At 40.0% G+C, this 24,092-nt stretch overlaps 2 pseudogenes and 2 gene segments (V, D, J or C); all 4 read left to right on the plus strand.

Moving 5' to 3' along the window:
• The first annotated feature begins 1,052 nt into the window (after positions 1 to 1,052).
• On the plus strand, positions 1,053 to 1,490 carry LOC133023577 (immunoglobulin heavy variable 4-38-2-like). The segment is given in 2 exon segments: positions 1,053 to 1,095; positions 1,186 to 1,490. Coding segments are annotated over 2 exon segments (348 nt in total).
• Positions 1,491 to 3,005: 1,515 nt separating this feature from the next.
• LOC133023176 (immunoglobulin heavy variable 4-38-2-like) lies at positions 3,006 to 3,443 on the plus strand (annotated as a pseudogene).
• A 1,991-nt stretch (positions 3,444 to 5,434) lies between these two features.
• On the plus strand, positions 5,435 to 5,855 carry LOC133023430 (immunoglobulin heavy variable 4-38-2-like; annotated as a pseudogene).
• Positions 5,856 to 11,028: 5,173 nt separating this feature from the next.
• Positions 11,029 to 11,454, plus strand: LOC133023484 (immunoglobulin heavy variable 4-38-2-like; the record flags this gene model as incomplete). The annotated part of the segment is given in 2 exon segments: positions 11,029 to 11,071; positions 11,162 to 11,454. Coding segments are annotated over 2 exon segments (336 nt in total), but the record flags the coding sequence as incomplete, so codon positions are not given.
• Positions 11,455 to 24,092: the final 12,638 nt, after the last annotated feature.

Below are 24,092 nucleotides of genomic sequence, written 5' to 3' on the forward strand. Positions count from 1 at the left end.
TCTGATGAATCTGCTCGTATCAGCTGGATCAGACAAGCTGAAGGAAAAGGCCTGGAGTGGGTTGCCTTCATTTCTGCTCCGTCAGGAGACAAGAAATATTATTCAGCATCTGTCAAGAATCGCTTCACAATTTCCAGAAACAACGACATGGACCAGGTGTATCTGCACATGAGCAGCCTGACGACTGAAGACTCTGCTGTTTATTATTGTGCTCGAGAGCCACAGTAACACAGGAAGCCACAGAGCTGTACACAAAGCATCGCATCTGTCCCTGTGTCACTCATTGAGTGTTTAAATATCCTCCTCTTCCAACACTGAAAATCGTTGAAGCTCCCTTCCCCCATGTCCTAAATTACAATAAAAAGTATCAATATCTAAAAGTACCTCCAATTAAAATTTTAATCAGATAAAAAAACACTGAATATATGTTGTATTTATAAATGGAATACTGCTTTTTAATCTAACCCCATGATTGTACAGTTTTTTTCAACATTGGGATCTGAAGAAAAGATGGTTGCTGAATCAATATCACGAAATAAAGACTAATAAAAAAAGGAAACTAAACTCTGAAATTTTTCTTTCACTTAATCAGATTGAGAGATATGTGTAAACCATGGCTTTCTACATCAATGACAGTTGGTGTTAGATTTTAAATGAAGATATATAGCTGTGTGGTTATAGGGCTCTCAAAACATGACCGCAAATGTATATCGACTACTTTCCTCTAGTTCCTATCTGTAGTCACCGTCTCTTACAAATATAAGAATAACAAATAAAAATAAATAAATAAACGTGTTAGAATTGAGTTAATAATGAGATCAAAACACATCATATTTGATAGTAAGCAGAGGTGATTCCCTGTCATGTTTTCCCAGAGCTGATCTAATACCACTGAGCAGCCTATTTTACTCTATTACCCCCAGTGACACCATCACTGATTATTTGTATATTTGATCCTATGCAAACTCAGAGACCTTCCTTGTTACTCGACTATAAAAACTTCCCAACAGACTGACAGGGGAGTTGACGGCACGTCAGATTCACCATTAACCATGTTTCCTGTAGCTGTGCTGCTGCTGTTGGCAGCTGGATCATGTGAGTCTCCCTGGACTTGTCATAGAGTCTCCACTTTTTCTTTTGCAGGACAACTTAATGATTTATGACAAAACATTCTTCTTTTAACAGATGTGAAGTGTCAAACTTTGACGCAGCCAGCCTCTGTGACTGTGCAGCCAGGTCAACCTCTGACCATCAGCTGCCAGGTCTCTTATTCTATCAGCAGCTACTGGACAGCTTGGATCAGACAGCCTGCAGGAAAAGGACTGGAGTGGATTGGGGTGAAGTCTGGAGGGACCGAATACTTTAAAGATTCACTAAAGCACAAGTTCAGTATCGAAATAGCCACATCCAGCAACACAGCAACTCTAAAAGGACAGAACGTGCAGCCTGGAGACACTGCTGTGTATTACTGTGCCAGAGACACACAATGATACAAACCATCAGCCGACCTGAACAAAAACCCCTCAGTGCCTGAACACTAGTTACATGAAGCCACCAGAGGAGGAGCCCAAAGACTACTGGTGATTTCAGACCAGTTCACTGTTACTGAAAAGAGGAATCAGTCCGTTTCATGAAGGTTTAATAACTGCAGGAACTCTTTTCATCAGTTCACTCATTCCTCCTGCATAACATGTCAATAAATCACCCACCTTGCTAAAGAGCAGCAGAATCTTCACGTCTTAAAACCAAGAATGTTGCAGAACTTGATCAAATCATTTAAATGAGCTTTATCCATCCATTTATCCCCTTTCTGCACACACTTATATGCTATTATATAAGTTATGGCATCATGAAGTGAAGCTTTTTTGCAATGCGATAAATAGTACATTCTAATGACAAGAAGAGTTCTTGTTATGTGATGAAAGTTGCTACAATAAAATGAAAAACATATTTCTATAACATGACGTGTTCAAGTCTGTATGATAAACGTGTTTTTCTTTTTCTGGCGTGGCAGCTAAACACTTCAATGCATTGTGACGCATGCTAGAGAGTCATGTATGGAAATGTTGCAGAAGTGAGTCCAAAAAGTTGCAAATAAGTCAGCAATTAATGAGGAAAAGTTATTTTCATTCCTAAACATTGTTCTAAACGGTCAGGCTCCTGCTGAATTCTAACTTACTCATTAAAAAGACCCAGAGATAATTGAACTCCTTCATTTGTTGTAAAATCTCCGTCCCAACCCATATAATGAATCTGTTGTTTTCTAGCAGAGAACCATGTTCTCAGAGTTAAAGGTGCTGACCGTCATCTCAGATGCAATCCATCCCAGAACACATGTAGGTCACAATCTGATGAAGCAAACAGAACCATATCATCTGCAAATAGCAAAGAGGAAGTTCACAGTCCCCCAAACTGGACACAGTCCCCCCCCTGGCTGTGTCTCGAACTGAAGTGAATCACAAACAGGGCTGGTGAAGAGGGACCTTGGTCTGTAGGTCAATGCTCAGTTTGAGTTCCTCCCAAAACACAGGAGACACAATTATCAATTCATATTATACAAGGAAGGGATTGCTCGTTGCATGACCCATAGAATCTGTATTCCCATAGATAATGGTGAATTTGTCCCAATCATAAAATCATCACATTTTTCAGTTACAAATCTGAAATGTCAAAACAATACATATATGCCTTGTTTACTGTAAAAGCAAAGCTAATGGATTACCAGCCTTACAATGTTATTTCAATATGTTAAATTTGAGTAAATAATAAGATCAAAACACATAATATTTTATTGAAAGCAGAGGTGATTCTTGTCATGTTTTCCCAGAGCTGATCTAATAATGCTGTTCAATCCTATTTTATTCTATTATCCCCAGTGTTGCCATCACTGATGATTCGTATATTTGATTCTATGCAAACTCAGAGACCTTCCTTGTTACTCAACTATAAAAACTTCCCAACAGACTGACAGGGGAGTTGACGACAAGTCAGATTCACCATTAACCATGTTTCCTGTAGATGTGCTGCTGCTGTTGGCAGCTGGATCATGTGAGTCTCCCTGGATTTGTCATAGAGTCACCACTTTTTCTATTGCAAGAGAACTTAATGATTAATGACAAAACATTCTTCTTTTAACAGATGTGAAGTGTGAAACGTTGACGCAGCCAGCCTCTGTGACTGTGCAGCCAGGTCAACCTCTGACCATCAGCTGCCAGGTCTCTTATTCTATCAGCAGCTACTACACAGCTTGGATCAGACAGCCTGCAGGAAAATGACTGGAGTGGATTGGAAGCAGGGCTGGAGGGACCACATACTATAAAGATTCACTAAAGAACAAGTTCAGTATCGACGAAGACACTTCCAGCAACACAGCAACTCTAAAAGGACAGAACGTGCAGCCTGGAGACACTGCTGTGTATTACTGTGCCAGAGACACACAATGATACAAACCATCAGCCAACCTGAACAAAAAACCTTCAGTGCCTGAACACTAGTTACATGAAGCCACCAGAGGAGGAGCCCAAAGACTACTGGTGATTTCAGACCAGTTCACTGTTACTGTAAAGAGGAATCAGACATGGGTCATAACGTCAATTAACAGACTATTTATATCACTTTAAAAACTCTGACATCACAGCGACTGACATTTCAGTGTGTATACTTTTTAGTATATGATAAATAATTAAAACAGACATGAAATTATGTTTTCTGATGGTCAAAAAATCCTTTAGTTACCCTAGATTAATATTTTTACAAAACTGATATAAAATTAAATAAAGATAATAAAGTTTCAGTGTTTTATGAGAAGAAAAAATTACAATAAATGACAAATAACCATAATTTACTTTCACTTGGTAATAACATAGACACATTTACATATATATATATATATATATATATATAACACACCAACAAATGTTAATATATTTATATAAATTATTTTGTAACTGACATCATAATATAATGAAACAAAACTTAAAACGAGTCAAATAAGATATTAGATGAAATCACTTCATTTGATTGATATAGTTTCATCATTGTTAGGAGGAGTCAATGCAAATCATGTGCTCCTCCATCTGTATTAATCTCCCTTCAACCTGATCACAAACCAAAACACCAACCAGACGTTCAACAAACGACCATGATGACTTTAACTAAATGTCTCACATTTCTGCTGCTGTCAGCCATTTCTGGTGAATTACAAACCTCTGCACTCTTCCTCTTTGTCGTCCAGGCTCATGTTCGGCTCTGGCCTATAACCAAACTGATTTTCTCCTCAGGTGTTTGCAGTCAGACTCTGACTGAATCTGAACCGGTGGTGAAGCGGCCCGGAGAATCCCACAAACTGACGTGTACATATGCAGGGATATCTGATGACTCTGCTTATATCAGCTGAATCACACAAGCTCAAGGAAAAGGCCTGGAGTGGGTTGCCTACATTTCTGCTCTGTCAGGCAGCTCAAAATATTATTCAGCATCTGTCAAGAATCGCTTCACAATTTCCAGAAACAACGACATGGACCAGGTGTATCTGCACATGAGCAGCCTGACGACTGAAGACTCTGCTGTTTATTATTGTGCTCGAGAGCCACAGTAACACAGGAAGCCACAGAGCTGTACACAAAGCATCGCATCTGTACCTGTGTCACTCATTGAGTGTTTAAATATCCTCCTCTTCCAACACTGAAAATCGTTAAAAGACCCCCCCCCACCACCACCACCACCATGTCCTAAGCTACAATAAAAAGTATCAGTATCTAAAAATACCTCCAATTACAATTTTAAACATATGAAAAAACACTGAATATAAATGAATTAATGAAAGGAATACTGCTTTTTAAACTAAGCTCATGATTGAACAGTTTTATTCAACATTGTGATCTGAAGAAAAGTTGGTTGCTGAGTCAATATCACAAATGAAAGACAGATAATAAAAGGAAACAAAACTCTGAGACTTTTCTTTGACTTGATCAGATTGAGAGATATGTGTAAACATGGCTTTCTACATAAATGACCGTTGCCGTGAGATTTTAAATGAAAAATATATAGCTGAGTGGTTATAGGGCTCTCACACATGACCACAAATGTATATCCACTACTTTCCTCAAGTTCCTGTCTGTAGTCACTTTCTCTCACAAATAAAAGAATACAAAATAAAAATGAATAAATAAACGTGTCAAAATTGAGTTAATAATGAGATCAAAACACATCATCTTTATCGAGAAAGCAGAGGTGATTCCCTGTCTTGTTTTCAAAGAGCTGATCTAATAACACTGAGCAGCCGATTCAATTATATTACCCCCAGTGACACCATCACTGATGATTCGTATATTTGATTCTATGCAAACTCAGAAACCTTCCTTGTTACTCAACTATAAAAACTTCCCAACAGACTAACAGGGGAGTTGACGGCACGTCAGATTCACCATTAACCATGTTTCCTGTAGCTGTGCTGCTGCTGTTGGCAGCTGGATCATGTGAGTCTCCCTGGATTTGTCATAGAGTGACCACTTTTTCTTTTGCAGGACAACTTAATGATTTATGACAAAACATTCTTCTTTTAACAGATGTGAAGTGTGAAACTTTGACGCAGCCAGCCTCTGTGACTGTGCAGCCAGGTCAACCTCTGACCATCAGCTGCCAGGTCTCTTATTCTGTCAGCAGCTACTACACAGCTTGGATCAGACAGCCTGCAGGAAAAGGACTGGAGTGGATTGGGAGCAAATATACAGGAGATTCATACTATAAAGATTCACAAGAACAAGTTCAGTATCGAATTAGACACTTCCAGCAAAACAGTGACTCTAAAGGGACAGAACATGCAGCCTGGAGACACTGCTGTGTATTACTGTGCCAGAGACACACAATGATACAAACCATCAGCCGACCTGAACAAAAACCCCTCAGTGCCTGAACACTAGTTACATGAAGCCACCGGAGGAGGAGCCAAAAGACTACTGGTGATTTCAGACCAGTTCACTGTTACTGTAAAGAGGAATCAGTCCGTTTCATGAAGGTTTTATATCTGCAGGAACTCTTTCCAACAGTTCTCTCATTCCTCCTGCATAACATGTCAAGAAATCACGCACCTTGCTCAAGAGCAGCAGAATCTCCACGTCTTAAATCCAAGAATGTTGCAGAACTTGATCAAATCATGTAAATGAGCTTTATCCATCCATTTATCCAATTTCTGCACACATTTATATGCTCTTTCATGCGTTATGGCATCATGATGTGAAACTTGTTTTCAATGTAAGACAATAAAATAGAGAGTCTCCTGCTGAATTTTACATTACTCTGTTGGGACATGGTTTTTGTGCAAAAAGGGAGGCCTCTCTTCCAGGCCTGTATTGGAAGTCAAAACCTGAGAGCACATGGCCTTTGTCTTGAGAAAGCCACAAGCCGCATGGGCTGGAGAATACTCAATCTCCCAGAGTGCAATGTGTTCTCTTTGTCCTGAGAAGGTCAAATAACTCCGTCTCCCAGGAGGCAACATGTCCCCTTTGTTTCAGCATCTTCGCACATAGGTGCGAATTTCTACCAGGATCAGCTGCCAATTGGTCAAATCTGGCCACATGACCTGGAGGCCACTGGGCCTATATAATAGCAGGCCTCCCCCAAAGTCTTTCTCTTTCTCCAACCCCTCGGAGGGCCGAAGGCTGCTCCAGCAGCGCTCTTCTCCACCGACCACCACTGAGGACAGCAGGCCGCTGGCCTTTCCTCCTGCATCGGCGAGTGGAGGAACCGGATTCCTCCAGCTCAAATATTCTCTTTCCAACAACTGGAGGTCAAAGGTCGAGCTTCCAGCTCATCTTCTCAAGAAAACCTCCACGCATCTCAAGCTTCTTCTAAACTCCTTGCAGCGACTCGGTGTCCTGCAGGTAAGAACTACGGCTTCAATAAGCAACTGAACTGCACAGCTCAACAGAACCGCGGAAGCAGAGACCACACGAACCAGAGACTTCAAAAGCCTGAACTGCTAACCGAACTGCACAGCAACTTTCTCCCTGTCCTTGGACTGGTAACATAATCTGGGCTTAATAATTTTACTAGGCTAAGCAAGACTGTTTATTTGATTCTGTGTGGTGTTTATAAGTTTGATATATGTGGTGATATTGTGTTACAAGTTAAATCAAGGTTAATGTAAGTCGGGCTCAACACAGACCCTGCCATTTTCTGATTAGCATTCTCACAGACCCCGCATATCTCTTCACCTACTTAGCTACGTCCCCCGACCAGAAGGAGGGGGGGGGGGGCCTGCTAGCTTAGAGATCTTAAAAGATCACAGGAAGGTGTGACTCTCTTTGTTAGCCACCAGCGAGACCCTCACACACACACACACACACACACACACACACACCCACACACACACACATCTTTATTAGTTAGTATATTGTTTAGTAATTGGTGTTTTATACTTATTATGTTTATAATAAATGCTTTCTTTTAACCTTGTCCTGTCATTAATGTTGCATAAGTGAAGTTTGCCAACCTCTACACTGTCAAGAACTCTATAAACCTTAACTGTTCATTATATAGTCTTTAATAGTAAATATTAAGATTTCTAATTGAACTAGATCTAAATGAGACTGATCTTAATCAATAAATTGGCTATCTTTTCCCTTCTATGAAGGGTGGTGCCCCGCGAGAACTTAGTCAAACTAAAGATATGATTTAATATTAATATTTTAAATATTAATGTTTTATTTTTCTATTTTTGATAACCAAATTTATTGAACGCCTAAAGGCCCACTAGCTTATGGTATCATTCCTAACCATTATTGCACAACACTCATTAACAAGACCCAGAGATAATTAAACTCCTTAAGTTGATGTAGAATCTCTGTCCCAACCCAAAGAATGATTTTGTTGTTTTCTAGCAGAGAACCATGGCCTCAGAGTTAAAGGTGCTGACGGTTTTCCCAGCTGTAATCCATCCCAGCAGACATGCAGGTCACAATCTGATGAAGTGAACAGAACCATATAATCTGCAAATAGCAAAGAGGAAGTTCTGAGTCCCCCAAACTGGACACAGTCCCCTCCCTGGCTGAATCTGGAACTTATGTGAATAACAAACAGGGCTGGTGAAGAGGGAACTTGGCCTGTAGGTCAATGCTCAGTTTGAGTGCCTCCCCAGAACACAGAAGACAAAATTATTACTTCATATTATACAAGGACGGGATTGCTCGTAGCAATGGCCCTAGAATCTGTAATCCCATTGATGATCGCAAATTTGTCCCAATAAAACATCATTACATTTCTGAAACGTCACAACAATACATGTGTGCGTTAATAGTTTACTGTGAAAGCAAAGCAAACAGTTTAATCAGCTACAATGTGATTTCAATGTGTTAAAATTTAGTAAATAATGAGATCAAAATACATCATATTTTAAAGTAAGCTGATGTTATTCCCTGTCATGTTTTCCAAGAGCTGATCTAATAACACTGAGCAGCCTATTCTATTACCCCCAGTGACACCATCACTATTGATTTGTATATTTGATTCTATGCAAACTCGGAGACTTTCGTTGTTACTCAACTATAAAAACTTCCCAACAGACTGACAGGGGAGTTGACGGCACTTCAGATTCACCATTAACCATGTTTCCTGTAGCTGTGCTGCTGCTGTTGGCAGCTGGATCATGTGAGTCTCCCTGGATTTGATATAGAGTCACCACTTTTTCTTTTGCAGGACATCTTAATGATTTATGACAAAACATCTTCTTTTAACAGATGTGAAGTGTGAAACTTTGACGCAGCCAGCCTCTGTGACTGTGCAGCCAGGTCAACCTCTGACCATCAGCTGCCAGGTCTCTTATTCTGTCAGCAGCTACTACACAGCTTGGATCAGACAGCCTGCAGGAAAAGGACTGGAGTGGATTGGAAGCAGGCGTCATGGAGGGAGCACATACTATAAAGATTCATTGAAGAATAAGTTCATTATCGAATTAGTCACTTCCAGCAACACAGCGACTCTAAAGGGACAGAACGTGCAGCCTGGAGACACTGCTGTGTATTACTGTGCCAGAGACACACAATGATACAAACCATCAGCCGACCTGAACAAAAACCCCTCAGTGCCTGAACACTAGTTACATGAAGCCACCAGAGGAGGAGCCCAAAGACTACTGGTGATTTCAGACCAGTGCACTGTTACTGTAAAGAGGAATCAGACATGGGTCATAACGTAATTTGACAGTAACTATTTATACCACTTTAATACTTTGACATCACTGTGATTGACATGTCAATGTGTAAAATTTTAGTTTATGATAAATAATAAAAAAAATACAAGAAATTGTGTTTTCTGATTGTCTCAAAATCCATTAGTTACTCCGAGATTAAAATTTTTACAAAACTGATATGAAGTTAAATGAATATAATAAAGTTTCAGTGATTCATGAGAAGAAAAAAAAATACAAATGATGACAAATAACCATAATTTACCTTCATTAGGTAATAACAGGGACAAATTTACATATATTTGTAAACACGTATATAACACACCCACACATGTGAATTTATTTATATTAAACATTTTGTAACTAACATTATAATATAATGAACAAAAAGTTAAAACGAGTAACATAAGAAATGAGATAAAATCCCTTCAGTTGATTGATATAGTTTCATCATTGTGAGGCGGAGTCAATGTAAATCATGAGCTCCTCCATCTGTATTAATCTCCCTTCAACCTGATGACAAACCAAACCATCGACCAGACGTTCAACAAACGACCATGATGACTTTAACTAAATGTCTCTCATTTCTGCTGCTGTCAGCCATTTCTGGTGAATTCCAAACCTCTGCACTCTTCCTTGTTGTTGTCCAGGCTCATGTTCGGCTCTGTCCTATAACCAAACTGATTTTCTCCTCAGGTGTTTGCAGTCAGACTCTGACTGAATCTGAACCGGCGGTGAAGCGGCCCGCAGAATCCCACAAACTGACGTGTACATATGCAGGGATATCTGATGACTCTGCTGATATCAGCTGCATCACACAAGCTCAAGGAAAAGGCCTGGAGTGGGTTGCCCACATTTCTGCTCCGTCAGGCAGCTCTAAATCATATTCAGCATCTGTCAAGAATCGCTTGACAATTTCCAGAAACAACGACATGGACCAGGTGTATCTGCACATGAGCAGCCTGACGACTGAAGACTCTGCTGTTTACAATTGTGCTCGAGAGCCAGAGTAACAGAGGAAGGCACAGAGCTGTCCACAAAGCATCGCATCTGTCCCTGTGTCACTCATTGAGTGTTTAAATATCCTCCTCTTCCAACACTGAAAATCGTTTAAGCCCCCCCCCCCCCCCCGCCATGTCTTAAACTACAATAAAAAGTATCAATATGTAAAAAAAAACATCTAACTACAATTTTAAACAGATAAAATAACACGGAATTTATTTTGGATTCATGAAAGGAATACTTCTTTTTAAATTAAGCTCATGATTGACCAGTTTTATTCAACAATGTGATATGATGAATAGATGGTTGCTGAATCATTATCACAAAATATAGACAAATAAAATAAGGAACCCAATCTCTGAGATTTTTCTTTGACGATCAGATTTAGAGATATGTGTAAACCATGGATTTCTACATGAGTGACAGTTGTCGTTAGATTTTAAATGAAAAATATATAGCTGAGTGGTTATAGGGCTCTCAAAACATGAACACAAATGTGTATCGACTACTTTCCTCCAGTTCTTGTCTGTAGTCACTGTCTCTTACAAAAAAGAATTAAAAAATAAAAGATAAAGAAATAAACGTGTTAAAATTGAGTAAATAATGACATCAAATTACATCATATTTTATTGAAAGTTGAGGTGATTCACTGTCATATTTTCACAGAGCTGATCTCATGACACTGAGCAGCTTTTCTATTCTATTACCCGCGTTGACACCATCACTGATGATTCCTATATTTGATTCTATGCAAACTCAGAGACCTTCCTTCTTACTCAACTATAAAAACTTCCCAACAGACTGACAGGGGAGTTGACGGCACGTCAGATTCACCATTAACCATGTTTCCTGTAGCTGTGCTGCTGCTGTTGGCAGCTGGATCATGTGAGTCTCCCTGGATTTGTCATAGAGTCACGACTTTTTCTTTTGCAGGACAACTTAATGATTTATATTAAAACATTCTTCTTTTAACAGATGTGAAGTGTGAAACTTTGACGCAGCCAGCCTTTGTGACTGTGCAGCCAGGTCAACCTCTGACCATAAGCTGCCAGGTCTCTTATTCTCTTGGTAGCTACCGCACAGCTTGGATCAGACAGCCTGCAGGAAAAGGACTGGAGTGGATTGGAAGCGGTCGTGATGGATACACCACATACTATAAAGATTCATTAAAGAACAAGTTCAGTATCGAATTAGACACTTCCAGCAAAACAGTGACTCTAAAGGGACAGAACGTGCAGCCTGGAGACACTGCTGTGTATTACTGTGCCAGAGACACACAATGATACAAACCATCAGCCGACCTGAACAAAAACCCCTCAGTGCCTCAACACTAGTTACATGAAGCCACCAGAAGAGGAGCCGAAAGACTACTGGTGATTTCAGACCAGTTCACTGTTACTGTAAAGAGGAATCAAACATGGGTCATGACGTCATTTAACAGTAACTATTGAAATTTATGATAAATAATAAAAACACAAGAAAATGTGTTTTCTGATGGTATCATTATCCATTAATTACGCACAGAGTTTTTTCAAAAATAATGTAAAACTTAATAAAGATTATAAAGTTTACGTGTTTTGAGAAGAAAAAATTACAAATGATGACAAATTACCATAATTTACTTTAATTTGAAACTATTAGACAAAATTATAAATATATATATTCATATATTTATATTAAACATTTTGTAACTAACATATTAATATAATGAACAAGCTGTTAAAACGATTACAATAAGAAGTGAGATAAAATCCTTTCAGTTGATTGATATAGTTTCATCATTGTGAGGAGGAGTAAATGCAAATCATGAGCTCCTCCATCTGTATTCATCTCCCTTCAACCTGATGACAAACCAAACCAGCAACCAGACGTTCAACAAACGTACATGATGACTTTAACTAAATGTCTCACATTTCTGCTGCTGTCAGACATTTCTGGTGAATTCCAAACCTCTGCACTCTTCCTTTTCGTCGTCCAGGCTCATGTTCGGCTGTGTTCTGTAATCAAACTGATTTTCTCCTCAGGTGTTTGCAGTCAGACTCGACCTGAATCTGAACCGGCGGTGAAGCAGCCCGGAGAATCCCACAAACTGACGTGTACATATGCAGGGATATCTGATGACTCTGCTTATATCAGCTGGATCAGACAAGCTGAAGGAAAAGGCCTGGAGTGGGTTGCCCGCATTACTGCTCCGTCAGGCAGTTCTAAATTATATTCAGCATCTGTCAAGTATCGCTTCACAATTTCCAGAAACAACAACATGGACCAGGTGTATCTGCACATGAGCAGCCTGACGACTGAAGACTCTGCTGTTTATTATTGTGCTCGAGAGCCACAGTAACACAGGAAGCCACAGAGCAGTACACAAAGCATCGCATCTGAAGCTCCCCTCCCTCCATGTCCTAAGCTACAATAAAAAATATCAACATCTAAAAAAACCTCCAATCACATTTTTAAACATATGAAAAAACATTGAATATAAATGTATTAATGAAAGGATTACTGCTTTTTAAACTGAGCTCATGATTTAACTGTTTTATTCAACATTGTGATCTGAAGAAAAGATGGTTGCTGAAGTAACATCACAAAATAAAGAAAATTAAAAAAAGGACCTAAACTATAAAAATTTTCTTTGACTTAATCAGATTGAGAGATATGTGTAAACCATGGCTTCCTACATAAATGTCCGTTGGCATTAGATTTTAAGTGAAAGATATATAGCTGAGTGTTTATAGGGCTCTCCCAACATGACCACAAATGTATATCGACTACTTTGCTTAAGTTCCTGTCTGTAGTCACTGTCTCTAACAAATAAAATAATAAAAAAAATAAAAAATAAATAAACGTGTTAAAATTGAGTAAATAATGAGATCAAAACACATCGTATTTTTATTATAAGCAGAGGTGATTACCTGTTATGTTTTCCCAGAGCTGATCTAATAACACTGAGCAGCCTATTCTATTCTATCACCCCCAGTGACACCATCACTGATGATTCATACATTTGTTTCTATGCAAACTCAGAGACCTTCCTTGTTACTCAACTATAAAAACTTCCCAACAGACTGACAGGGGAGTTGACGGAACGTCAGATTCACCATTAACCATGTTTCCTGTAGCTGTGCTGCTGCTGTTGGCAGCTGGATCATGTGAGTCTCCCTGGATTTGATATAGAGGCACCACTTTTTCTTTTGCAGGACAACTTAATCTTTTATGACCTGAACAAAAACCCCTCAGTGCTTGAACACTAGTTACATGAAGCCACCAGAGGAGGAGCCCAAAGACTACTGGTGATTTATGACCAGATCACTGTTTCTGTTAAGAGGAATCAGACATAAGTCATAACGTCATTTTACAGTAACTATTTAAACCACTTTTAATACTCTGACATCACAATAGCTGACATGTCAGTGTGTCCAATTTTAGTTTATGATTTATAATAAAAAAATACCAGAAATTGTGTTTTCTGATGGTCTCAAAATTCATTAGTAACTCTGAGGTTTTTAGTTTTATAAAAGTATTATAAACATTAATAAAGAAAGCAAAGTTTTAGTGATTTTTTAAACAAGAAAATATTACAATTGATGACAAATAACCATAATCTATTTGCATTTGTTACTAACAGAGACAAAATTATATATAACAATATATATATATATATATATATATACACCCACAAATGTAAATATATTTATATAAATCATTTTGTAACTTACATCATAATACAATGAACAAAAAGTAAAAAATTAGTAAAATAAGAAATTAGATAAAATCCCTTCAGTTGATCGATACAGTTTCATCATTGTGAGGCGGAGTCAATGCAAATCATGAGCTCCTCCATCTGTATTAATCTCCCTTCAACCTGATGACAAACCAAACCACCATCCAGACGTTCAGCAAACCACCATGATGACTTTAACGAAATATCTCACATTTCTGCTGCTGTCAGCCATTTCTGGTGAATTCCAAACCTCTGCACTCTTCCTCTTTGTCGTCCAGGCTCATGTTCGACTCTGTTCTATAACCAAACTGATTTTCTCCTCAGGTGTTTGCAGTCAGACTCTGACTGAATCTGAACCGGCGGTGAAACGGCCCGGAGAATCCTACAAACTGACGTGTAAATATGCAGGGATATCTGATGACTCTGCTGATATCAGCTGGATCAGACAAGCTGAAGGAAAAGGCCTTGAGTGGGTCGCCTTCATTTCTGCTCCGACAGGAGGCACTAAATATTATTCAGCATCTGTCAAGAATCGCTTCACAATTTCCAGAAACAACGACATGGACCAGGTGTATCTGCACATGAGCAGCTTGACGACTGAAGACTCTGCTGTTTATTATTGTGCTCGAGAGCCACAGTAACACAGGAAGCCACAGAGCTGTACACAAAGCATTGCATCTGTCCCTGTGTCACTCATTGAGTGTTTGAATATCCTCCTCTTCCAACACTGAAAGTCGTTGAAGCTCCCCCTCCCCACCTTGCCCTAAGCTTAAAAATAAAAGTATATATATATTTAAAAAAAACCTCCAATTTAAATTTTAAGCAACAAAAATAACACTGAATATATTTTGTATTTAAGAAAGGAATACTGCTTTTTAAACTAAGCTCATGATTGTTTTATTCAACATCGGTTCTGAAGAAAAGATGGTTGCTGAGTTAATATCACAAAATAAAGACAAATAAAAAAGGAACCAAACTCTGAGCTGTCACAAATGTATATCCACTACTTTCGTCAAGTTCCTGTCTGTAGTCACTGTCTCTTACAAATAAAATAATACAAAAAAATTAAACGTTTTAAAATTGAGTAAATAATGAGATCAAAATACATCATTTTTTATAGTAAGCAGAGGTGATTCCCTGTCATGTTTTCCGGGGCTGATCTAATAACACTGAGCAGCCTTTTCTTTTCTATTACCCCCAGTGACACCATCACTGATGATTAGTACATTTGATTCTATGCAAACTCAGAGACCTTCCTTGTTACTCAACTATAAAAACTTCCCAACAGACTGACAGGGGAGTTGACGGCACGTCAGATTCACCATTAACCATGTTTCCTGTAGCTGTGCTGCTGCTGTTGGCAGCTGGATCATGTGAGTCTCCCTGGATTTGTCATAGAGTCACCACTTTTTCTTTTGCAGGACCAGTTAATGATTTATGACAAAACATTATTCCTTTAACAGATGTGAAGTGTGACACTTTGACGCAGCCAGCCTCTGTGACAGGTCTCTGCCAGGTCTCTTATTCTCTCAGCAGCTACGGTACAGCTTGGATCAGACAGTCTGCAGGAAAAGGACTGGAGTGGATTGGAGTGAAACGTACCGACTATACATACTATAAAGAGTCACTGAAGAACAAGTTCAGTATCGAATTAGCCACCTCCAGCAAAACAGTGACTCTAAAGGGACAGAACGTGCAGCCTGGAGACACTGCTGTGTATTACTGTGCCAGAGACACACAATGATACAAACCATCAGCCGACCTTAACAAAAACCCCTCAGTGCCTGAACACTAGTTACATGAAGCCACCAGAGGAGGAGCCCAAAGACTACTGGTGATTTCAGACCAGTTCACTGTTACTGTAAAGAGGAATCAGTCAGTTTCATGAAGGCTTTATAACTGCAGGCACTCTTTTCATCAGTTCACTCAGTCATTACTCCTGCATAACGTGTCAAGAAATCTCCCACCTTGCTCAAAAGCAGCAGAATCTTCATGTCTTTAATCCAAGTATGTTGCCGAACTTGATCAAATCATGTAAATGAGCTTTATCCATCCATTTATCCCGTTTCTGCACACACTTAAATTCTGTAACATAAGTTATGGCATCATGATGTGAATCGTTTTTACGATGTTAGACGATAAACTAGAGAGTCTCCTTTATTGCATTAAGTGTCATGAAAGTAATAACTAAGAATTTGGAACTCTGATTAACAATTAACCCTTTGATACACAACATGGGTCAAAAGTGACCCGATGGAGTTTTAATTGTGAATATCTTTGCAATAAATGTATGTCATCATTCAGAATTCCAGGACTTACTCAATTAACTTGTTTTTTGATCATCACAAATTATTATTTTTATTTGTCCTTTTTTAGTTTTTTAATAAAAATCATTTTTGTATAACTACCCCTCTTAGGCACAACATGGGTCAAAAATGACCCATATTCATTTCACATGTTATTTCATGCATGGCTGTGCTTCTTTGCTATATATTTTAAAATCTATTTATTTAATCATTTAATATTACAAAGTATTCATTAAAATATCTTGTTTTTGATTACCACAAATCATTATTTTCATTTTCTCTCTCTTAATTTCTGAAGTAAAATAGTTTTTGTATTAGTACAATTACACACATGGGTCAAAAATGACCCATGTTTGCAAGTGTGAATTTGATAGAAACCTTTGATTTTATAAATGTTTGTAGTTAGGAACATGTTTACTGGGGACAACCTTTCACATGCCACACTTGTCAGAAGTACTTTTCAGAACTAAACGGACTGCGTTTGCACATCTGATTCAGGTAAGTCTTATTTTACAATTGTTTTACCTAAGAAAATATTTGATATCTTTGAAAAGATAACTGCACATAACATGTGAACATTACTTTCCTCTACTGGTGGGAAAGAGAAATATGTCCAATATTATTTGCTAGCTGTTAACATATTCTCTTTTAGCTAGCTAATGTTAGCTCATGTAAGCTAGGTCAATTCTAGCTAACGTTAGCTAGGTCAACATGACATTCTATTCTAGCTAGCTAATGTTCGCTAATGTCAGCTAGGTCAACATTACATTCTATTCTAGCTAGCTAATGTTAGCTTATGTCAGCTAGGTCAACATGACATTCTATTCTAGCTAGCTAATGTAAGCTAATGTCAGCTAATGTCAGCTAGGTCAACATGACATTCTATTCTAGCTAGCTAATGTCAGCTAGGTCAACAAAATACAATATAGAACAGTATACTGTATACTTTATCAACTGATTGTTGAAAATATTATTTTGATTTTCTTTATAAACAGTGTCAGTATGGCTCATCACAGTCATTCCAGATTTACAGCTAAAATGGTCAGAGAGATGCTAACTGAAGAACAGGATGAAGATGAAGCAATTCTGGATCCTGATTCTGAGTCTGACATCTCTGATGCTGATGACCCAGAAGACTATGTGCCACAGGGTAAAGCTCCCTAGATGAAGAAGACTCCTTGAATGAGATCGAAGACACGTCTGATGAGTCCTCTGAAGAGGAAACTCAGACCCAGGCCGATAGAGTGAGTAAAAAGGGGTCTTACTGGAATGAGCATCCCCCCAATCAGGGCAGAGCAAGAAGCCACAACATCCTGAGGAGCTGCCCAGGACCTGCATCTGGTTCAACAACAGTTTCACCGAAAGATGCCTGGGATTTATTTATTAGTGACAACATCATTGAGGAGGTTCTGAAATGCACCAATTTAGAGGGACGAAGAGCAGCAGCAGCAGCAAAAGAAAAAAAAGAGTGGAGATGCGTGGACAAAGTTAAATTCATGGCCTTTATTGGTTTGACCCTCCTTACAAGAGCTGGGATGTGGCCCTGCGGGAGCTGTTTCTGGATCCACTCCAAAATCCTTTGTACAAGGCCACCATGGGGTTCCATAGATGAGGATATCCGCCGCCTCATACGGTTTGATGACAAGAGGACCAGGGCTCTTCGACTGGAAACAGACCACATGGCAGCATTCAGATATGTGTGGGACTGTTTCCTGGCCAATTGCAAAAGAGTGTTCATCCCCAGTGACTGTGTCACCATAGATGAGCAGCTTGTGCCAATCCAGGGCAGGTGCAAGTTCTTGCAATACATGCCCAGCAAGCCTGCAAAATATGGGATAAAAATCTTCTGGATGTGCGACGCGAGGGTCCCCTATGCGATAGATGGAATGATCTACACAGGGAGACAGCCAGGAGAGGAAGTTCAGAGGAACCTTGGAGCGACTATTGTCCAACAGTTGGCCAGCGGAATAAGACAGACAGGTGAATATAGAATACAGAAGTGAATATACTCTTGAAGTTCTACCACAATACCTAGATCACTTTTCCAATCTTTCATAGTGTGTATTTTATTTTTTATTATCATTGTGAGAAATGTAGTTAAAGGGTAGAATAAAATAAAATGCAATTCAATAGATAATGCATTAAGTTTATTTTAGTGTTAGAATTAGAGAGAAATCCATGTTGAGTAAATTGACCATTCAATTTTTATTTTTTTATCATAGGTCGCAACATCACAATGGACAACTTCTTCACCAGTATCCCTCTGGCTGAGAAGCTCCTCGAGAATAACCTGACCATTGTGGGGACCCTTCGCCAGAACAAGCCGGACATACCGCCTGTCATGAAGCCATCCAAATTGAGGGAGAAGCATAGCTCCGAATTTGGATTCAGTGGCAACATGACCATGGTAAGCTATGTGCCGAAAAAGGGGAAGGCTGTTGTCCTCCTGAGCACCATGCATGATGACAGAGCAGTGGATGACAACAGTGTGAAAAAGAAACCAGAAGTGATCCAGTACTATAACCACACAAAATCAGGAGTGGACACAATGGATCAGATGGTTCGCACCTACCCGTGCAAGCGGAGAACACAGAGGTGGCCCATGGTGCTTTGGCACAATGTGCTGGATGTTGCCACCCTCAATGCCTACACTACCTTCACTGCACAACACCCTGATTACATCGGTGGTGTGACCAATGCACGGCGGCTCTTCATCAAGGAGCTGGGCAAAGAGCTCATAATGCCACATATGAAGAGGCGCATGGAGGGCACACCCCACCTCCAAACACATATTACAGAGGCAATGGGAAGATGTGGGGTAAGAAAAAGAAAAGCTGCCACCACCCAGCTACAGGAGGACATCAGACAGGAGGGCCAAGTGAAGAGGAAGAGGTGCAAGATCTGCCCAGCTGCCAAAGACAGAAAAGCCAGCAGCTGGTGTTCCAAGTGCACCGGCCCTGTGTGCAAGGAGCACAAACACGTGATTGTCATGTGTGAGACATGTATGCACTGAGATGGCAATTTGCTCTGTACCCATATGAGTTTATTTAATCAGTGTTTTCTTTTATTCATTCATTTTAAACATCCACCACAGTTCACTACAGTTCAAAATCAGTTTAATTGGTTGTATGGTGTATGTTATGTGTAAGTGAGACAAAGTGACAAAAATAAACATTTCAAATATTAAATGTGAAATTCTTTGGTCCAAATCACTGCTAAAATAATATTTTTTAACAAAATCATTATGGCAGTATGTCTTTTTTTTTATTTATCACACTTGTATACCTGGGTCATTTTTGACCCATGTGTGTAAACTTGATGTAAAAATACAAAAAACATTTTAGTTCATAAATTGAGAAAGATAAAATGAAAATAATGATTTATGGTAATCAAAAACAAGATATTTAATGAATACTTTGAATATTAAATGATGAAATATATTGATCTCCAAAAATATAGCAAAGAAACACTCAGCCGTGGATGAAATGACATTGAAAGTCAATACGGGTCATTTTTGACCCATGTTGTGTCTTAAAAGGGGGTTTGCATAGCTTGTGTATCAAAGGGTTTAATGAATAACTATAACCAAATTACCATAGAGATAGTTAGCAAAGTTCAAGGATATAGAGTTCTTGAAAGTGTAGAGGTTGGCAAAAGTCACACTTCTTCAACATACATTAAAACAACATTTGTGAAAGAAAACATTTATTGTGAAGATAATAAAGTATAAAAACAGAAATTAGTAAAAGTTGACTTCCTATATAAATATGTATGTGTGAGTATGCGTGCGTGTGTGTGTCTGTGTGAGTGAGTGTGCTTAAAAAATGGCAGATGGCCCCTATGAGGGCAATACACCATCCCCCCTAGTGTATTTACAACATGTTGCAGGGGTCAGACAGATGTGTGAGGAGATATGTGTGTGTGTGTGTGTGTGTGTTTGTGTGTGTGTGTGTGTGTGTGTGTGTGTGTGTGTGTGTGTGTGATGGTGCCAAATTAGAGACAGTTACTAGATGCAGTCAGAAAAATAATCTGAAGAGCATAACTAACATTATCTTTCAAATAACTTGTAACCGAAATATCACAGCAACACAAGTCAAACTAATAAACATCACAGAGAATCATATAAACAGTCTTTACTAAGCCTGGTATAATTATTAAGCCCAGTTGTGTTACCCTTCCATGAAAAGGGAAGAAAGGTTTATGTGCTGTTCAAAGTCCAGTAACGTAGTCTTGCTGAGTTGCGGCTCCTGTTGTGGTTCTGCTGTGCGATGCAGCTCTTATGCTGTTGGAAGTTCTCAGGCAGGCTCATGCGTAGCTGCCTTGCTGAAGGTTTTAACAATCTGCTCCAGTCAGGCCTGCTTGAAGGTTGGTAGAGCTTGGATTGGGAGGAGGTTTCCTTGGTGAGGTGAGCTGCAAGCTGCACCTCTCCTCCATTGAAGTTGAGCAGAAAGAGTGGTGGGCTCCTCTAGGAGAGTCGAGTTGAGTTGAAAGAGCAAGTGTACTGGGAAGCCTCTCTTCTCTTCTCGGAGGGTTGCGTAGAGAGAGACAGAAGAGAGGAGGGACTTGACTTATATTGGCCTGGTGACCTCAAGGTTCATGGGGCCAAGAGTGACCAATAGTGGTTGAAACTTGTGTTCCCGGTCGTTTTTCACACATCTGTGTGACGTTGAAGCACCCTGGGAGACTGAGTTCTGGCTGCTCTGGTTTGTCTTGACAACAAAGAACATGTGGTCTCGGCTTCTGACTACACATGTAGGCCGAACTGTAGTTCACAAATACCCGGTAACAACACAGAGCTGGAGAAGAGGGACCTTGGCCTGTAGGTCAATGCTCAGTTTGAGTTCCCCCCATCAGAACACAGAAGACACAATTATCACTTCATATTATACAAGTAGGGGATTGCTCGTAGCAATGACCCTAGAATCTGTATTCCCATTGACATTGGGATCATTGCATTTCTAGAATGTCAAAACAATACACATCAGCCTTAATTGTTTACTGTTAAAGCAAAGCTAGGGGTTTTATCAGCCTTACAATGTGATTTCAATGTGTTAAACTTGAGCAAATAATGAGATCAAATTTATCGTAAGCAGAGGTGAACAAATTGGATCCGAACAAACTGTCGGATCCAATTTGTTCAGTAGCTGCCAAGAGAATAAGTGACCCGGCAGCTGACCATCAGCTGCCGGGTCACTTATTCTCTTGGCAGCTACTGAACAAATTGGATCCGACAGCCTGCAGGAAAAGGACTGGAGTGGATTGGAAGAGGTGCTGGATCAACCACATACTATAAAGATTCACTAAAGAACAAGTTCAGTATCGACGAAGACACTTCCAGCAACACAGCAACTCTAAAAGGACAGAACGTGCAGCCTGGAGACACTGCTGTGTATTACTGTGCCAGAGACACACAATGATACAAACCATCAGCCGACCTGAACAAAAAACCCTCAGTGCCTGAACACTAGTTATAGTGGGGCAGATAATAGAAAATTCGTGCAAAATGTGATACAAGCACCAAATTTGGCATGGTGGTTCCCAAGGGTCTACTTAACAAATCTACCTGACGTGCCATTCAAAAATCCAAGATGGCGGCCATTTTTCAAGATGAACGCCAAATGCGTCTGCCGAAAATGGTTTTGCTCATAGAAATGCATGTACTTGATGGATTTCAATGATCTTGGTGTCTATTTCTATGTTTTCTTGCATGCTGATTCTAATTTTTCTACTTTCACTAGCATTCTAATACTGTAAATGGTAGAAAATGAACACTTTATATAAAATAACAACATAACACATCAAATAATACTCCTAATACTTTATTTACACAATATAAACATTAAATATACACATTTTGCATTAACGTACTTAGCATTTGGAATCATGTTATTCTGGACGGAAACAAGATCGAAAATAATAATTAAAAACCTTTAATACTGTAAAAATCGTCCTTCCAAAGCAAACTATTACAGTGGTCCACACACTGGCAACAACTTTCACTGCTGTATATGTATCACTACAGCTGACATACACAGCTGCAGAGTGCAGTGCAGGTGAGCCCTGAACGAAAGCATTTGCATCTCCGGTTGCAGCCTTTCTTGCAGGAACACTGGGTCAGTTCCTGACAGCTGGCTGCAATAGGTGGAAGCGTTGTCCAACAGATCTGCCATATGTCTCCCTTCCGATGCCATCCCCAGTCGGCAGGACTGACGACTTCTGGATTGGTAACTGTTGCTTGACCCCATATGATACCAGCCTGGTAAGCAGCGCGTTTTGCGTGTTCCACGAGGGCTGCACTGGTTGGTGGGATCGCATCATAGGACCTCTGCTTACGGGCAAAGAGATTCAGCCTTGCCTCGTCAACACCGGTGGCTGAACTTGATCTGTCATACATGACGACAACAAAGTTCTCCAGCTTCTGCAGGTCATCTTCAGAAACCTCTGTTGGACAGTTGCTGAGTTTTGTAAAGGTTTCAGAAACCTCATCACAGACTTCCCATGTCAGCCATGCAGATTTCTTTCCCTTCCCATGGAAAGACGAGACCGTGTCACAGCCCGTGAATGCATGGAAATACAGGATCCCACTGGCTTTCTCAGGTCCTATTGCAGAAACTACCTCATGGACTGGTATCCATCGAGCATTGGCTCCCTGCCCAAAGGCAATCCACATTTTTTGAAGACCAAGCCTCTGTAGGGATGGCAGCTTAGACACTGCTATGATGAGCACGTCAGTGTCATTGGCTTTGATGACAAGTGACTTGCTACCCTCTGCAGTTGCATCTCTTCCATGTACAAATATACGGGTATCAGCTTCTTCATGACAGCATGGGGCCAAAGCATCGAGGGATCTGTTTTTGTTGCTGATGACATCTTCTCCTTTTGTCACGATGACCATACTTGTGGTTCCAGCCTGACATATTTTCTCTGCGAGAAAGTGGAAGAGCTCAGTTTTGTTGTTGTCATCCCGCAGAAAGCTTCTCCAGTTTGTTGGGGTCCTGCTGGTACCAGTCACTCTTCTTCTGATCCCCTGACCTCTTTTTGACCTGGTTTCAGATTTCAGACTAGACTTCTTGTACACATCAAAGATGACATCGACTCGCTTGAATTTGGTGCCAAAGGATTCCACTCTTGGAAGGATGTCTTCTTTTGCATAGTCATCGAAAGTCTTTGGGCTGCGTGGAGGCAGGGAATTGATGAGCGCTGATCCATCAATGATGATGGTGTCTCCCTCTGGTTCGCTGTCAGGCAACATCACCAGTGCCTGAAGAATTTCAGTTAGCTGTGACTTCTGGCACATACGAAGCCTGCCATTGTCACTGAGAGATGCATGTGCTGACTGGTTCTCATACTTGAAGAATTCTTGCAAGTCACACTGTCTGTTTTGGCAGGAGATGAAGAGCCGGGAGAACAAGTGACAGTCATCTTTAAGCACTTTCTCCTTGGAGCTGCTGGCTGCCTGCTCGTGCTTGAAGAAAGAAGCCTTGTTCTTCTTGATTGGCTGATAGAATGTGCATTCTTCTTCATTCTCCAAGGCCTCCATAAATGACTGGAACTTCTCCTTGCCTCTCTCGTGATGACTACCAACTAGTTCAGCTAGTGCTGGATCTGCAATGTTCTTTGTGTCCAGCACCAGCAAATCAGCAGACTCTTCTTGGAAAGGGTTGCCCATCTCTTTTATCACTCTGAACAGTGCCTCCACCTTCTCAATGAAAGATGTCTGGGCACTTAAGGTCTGTTCATGGTGTTTGGTGCTGAAGGTTGCGTCTTTCACACCAGAAATAGCCTCATATGCACATACTAGATGACTCACTTCAGGTCCAGCCACCATCCATCTCCGAAGTGCCCCTGGGTCCTCTGTTAGTCCAATGGCTCCTCCTTC

The sequence above is a fragment of the Limanda limanda genome, chromosome 17, assembly GCF_963576545.1.
Source record: "Limanda limanda chromosome 17, fLimLim1.1, whole genome shotgun sequence".
NCBI lineage: Eukaryota > Metazoa > Chordata > Actinopteri > Pleuronectiformes > Pleuronectidae > Limanda > Limanda limanda.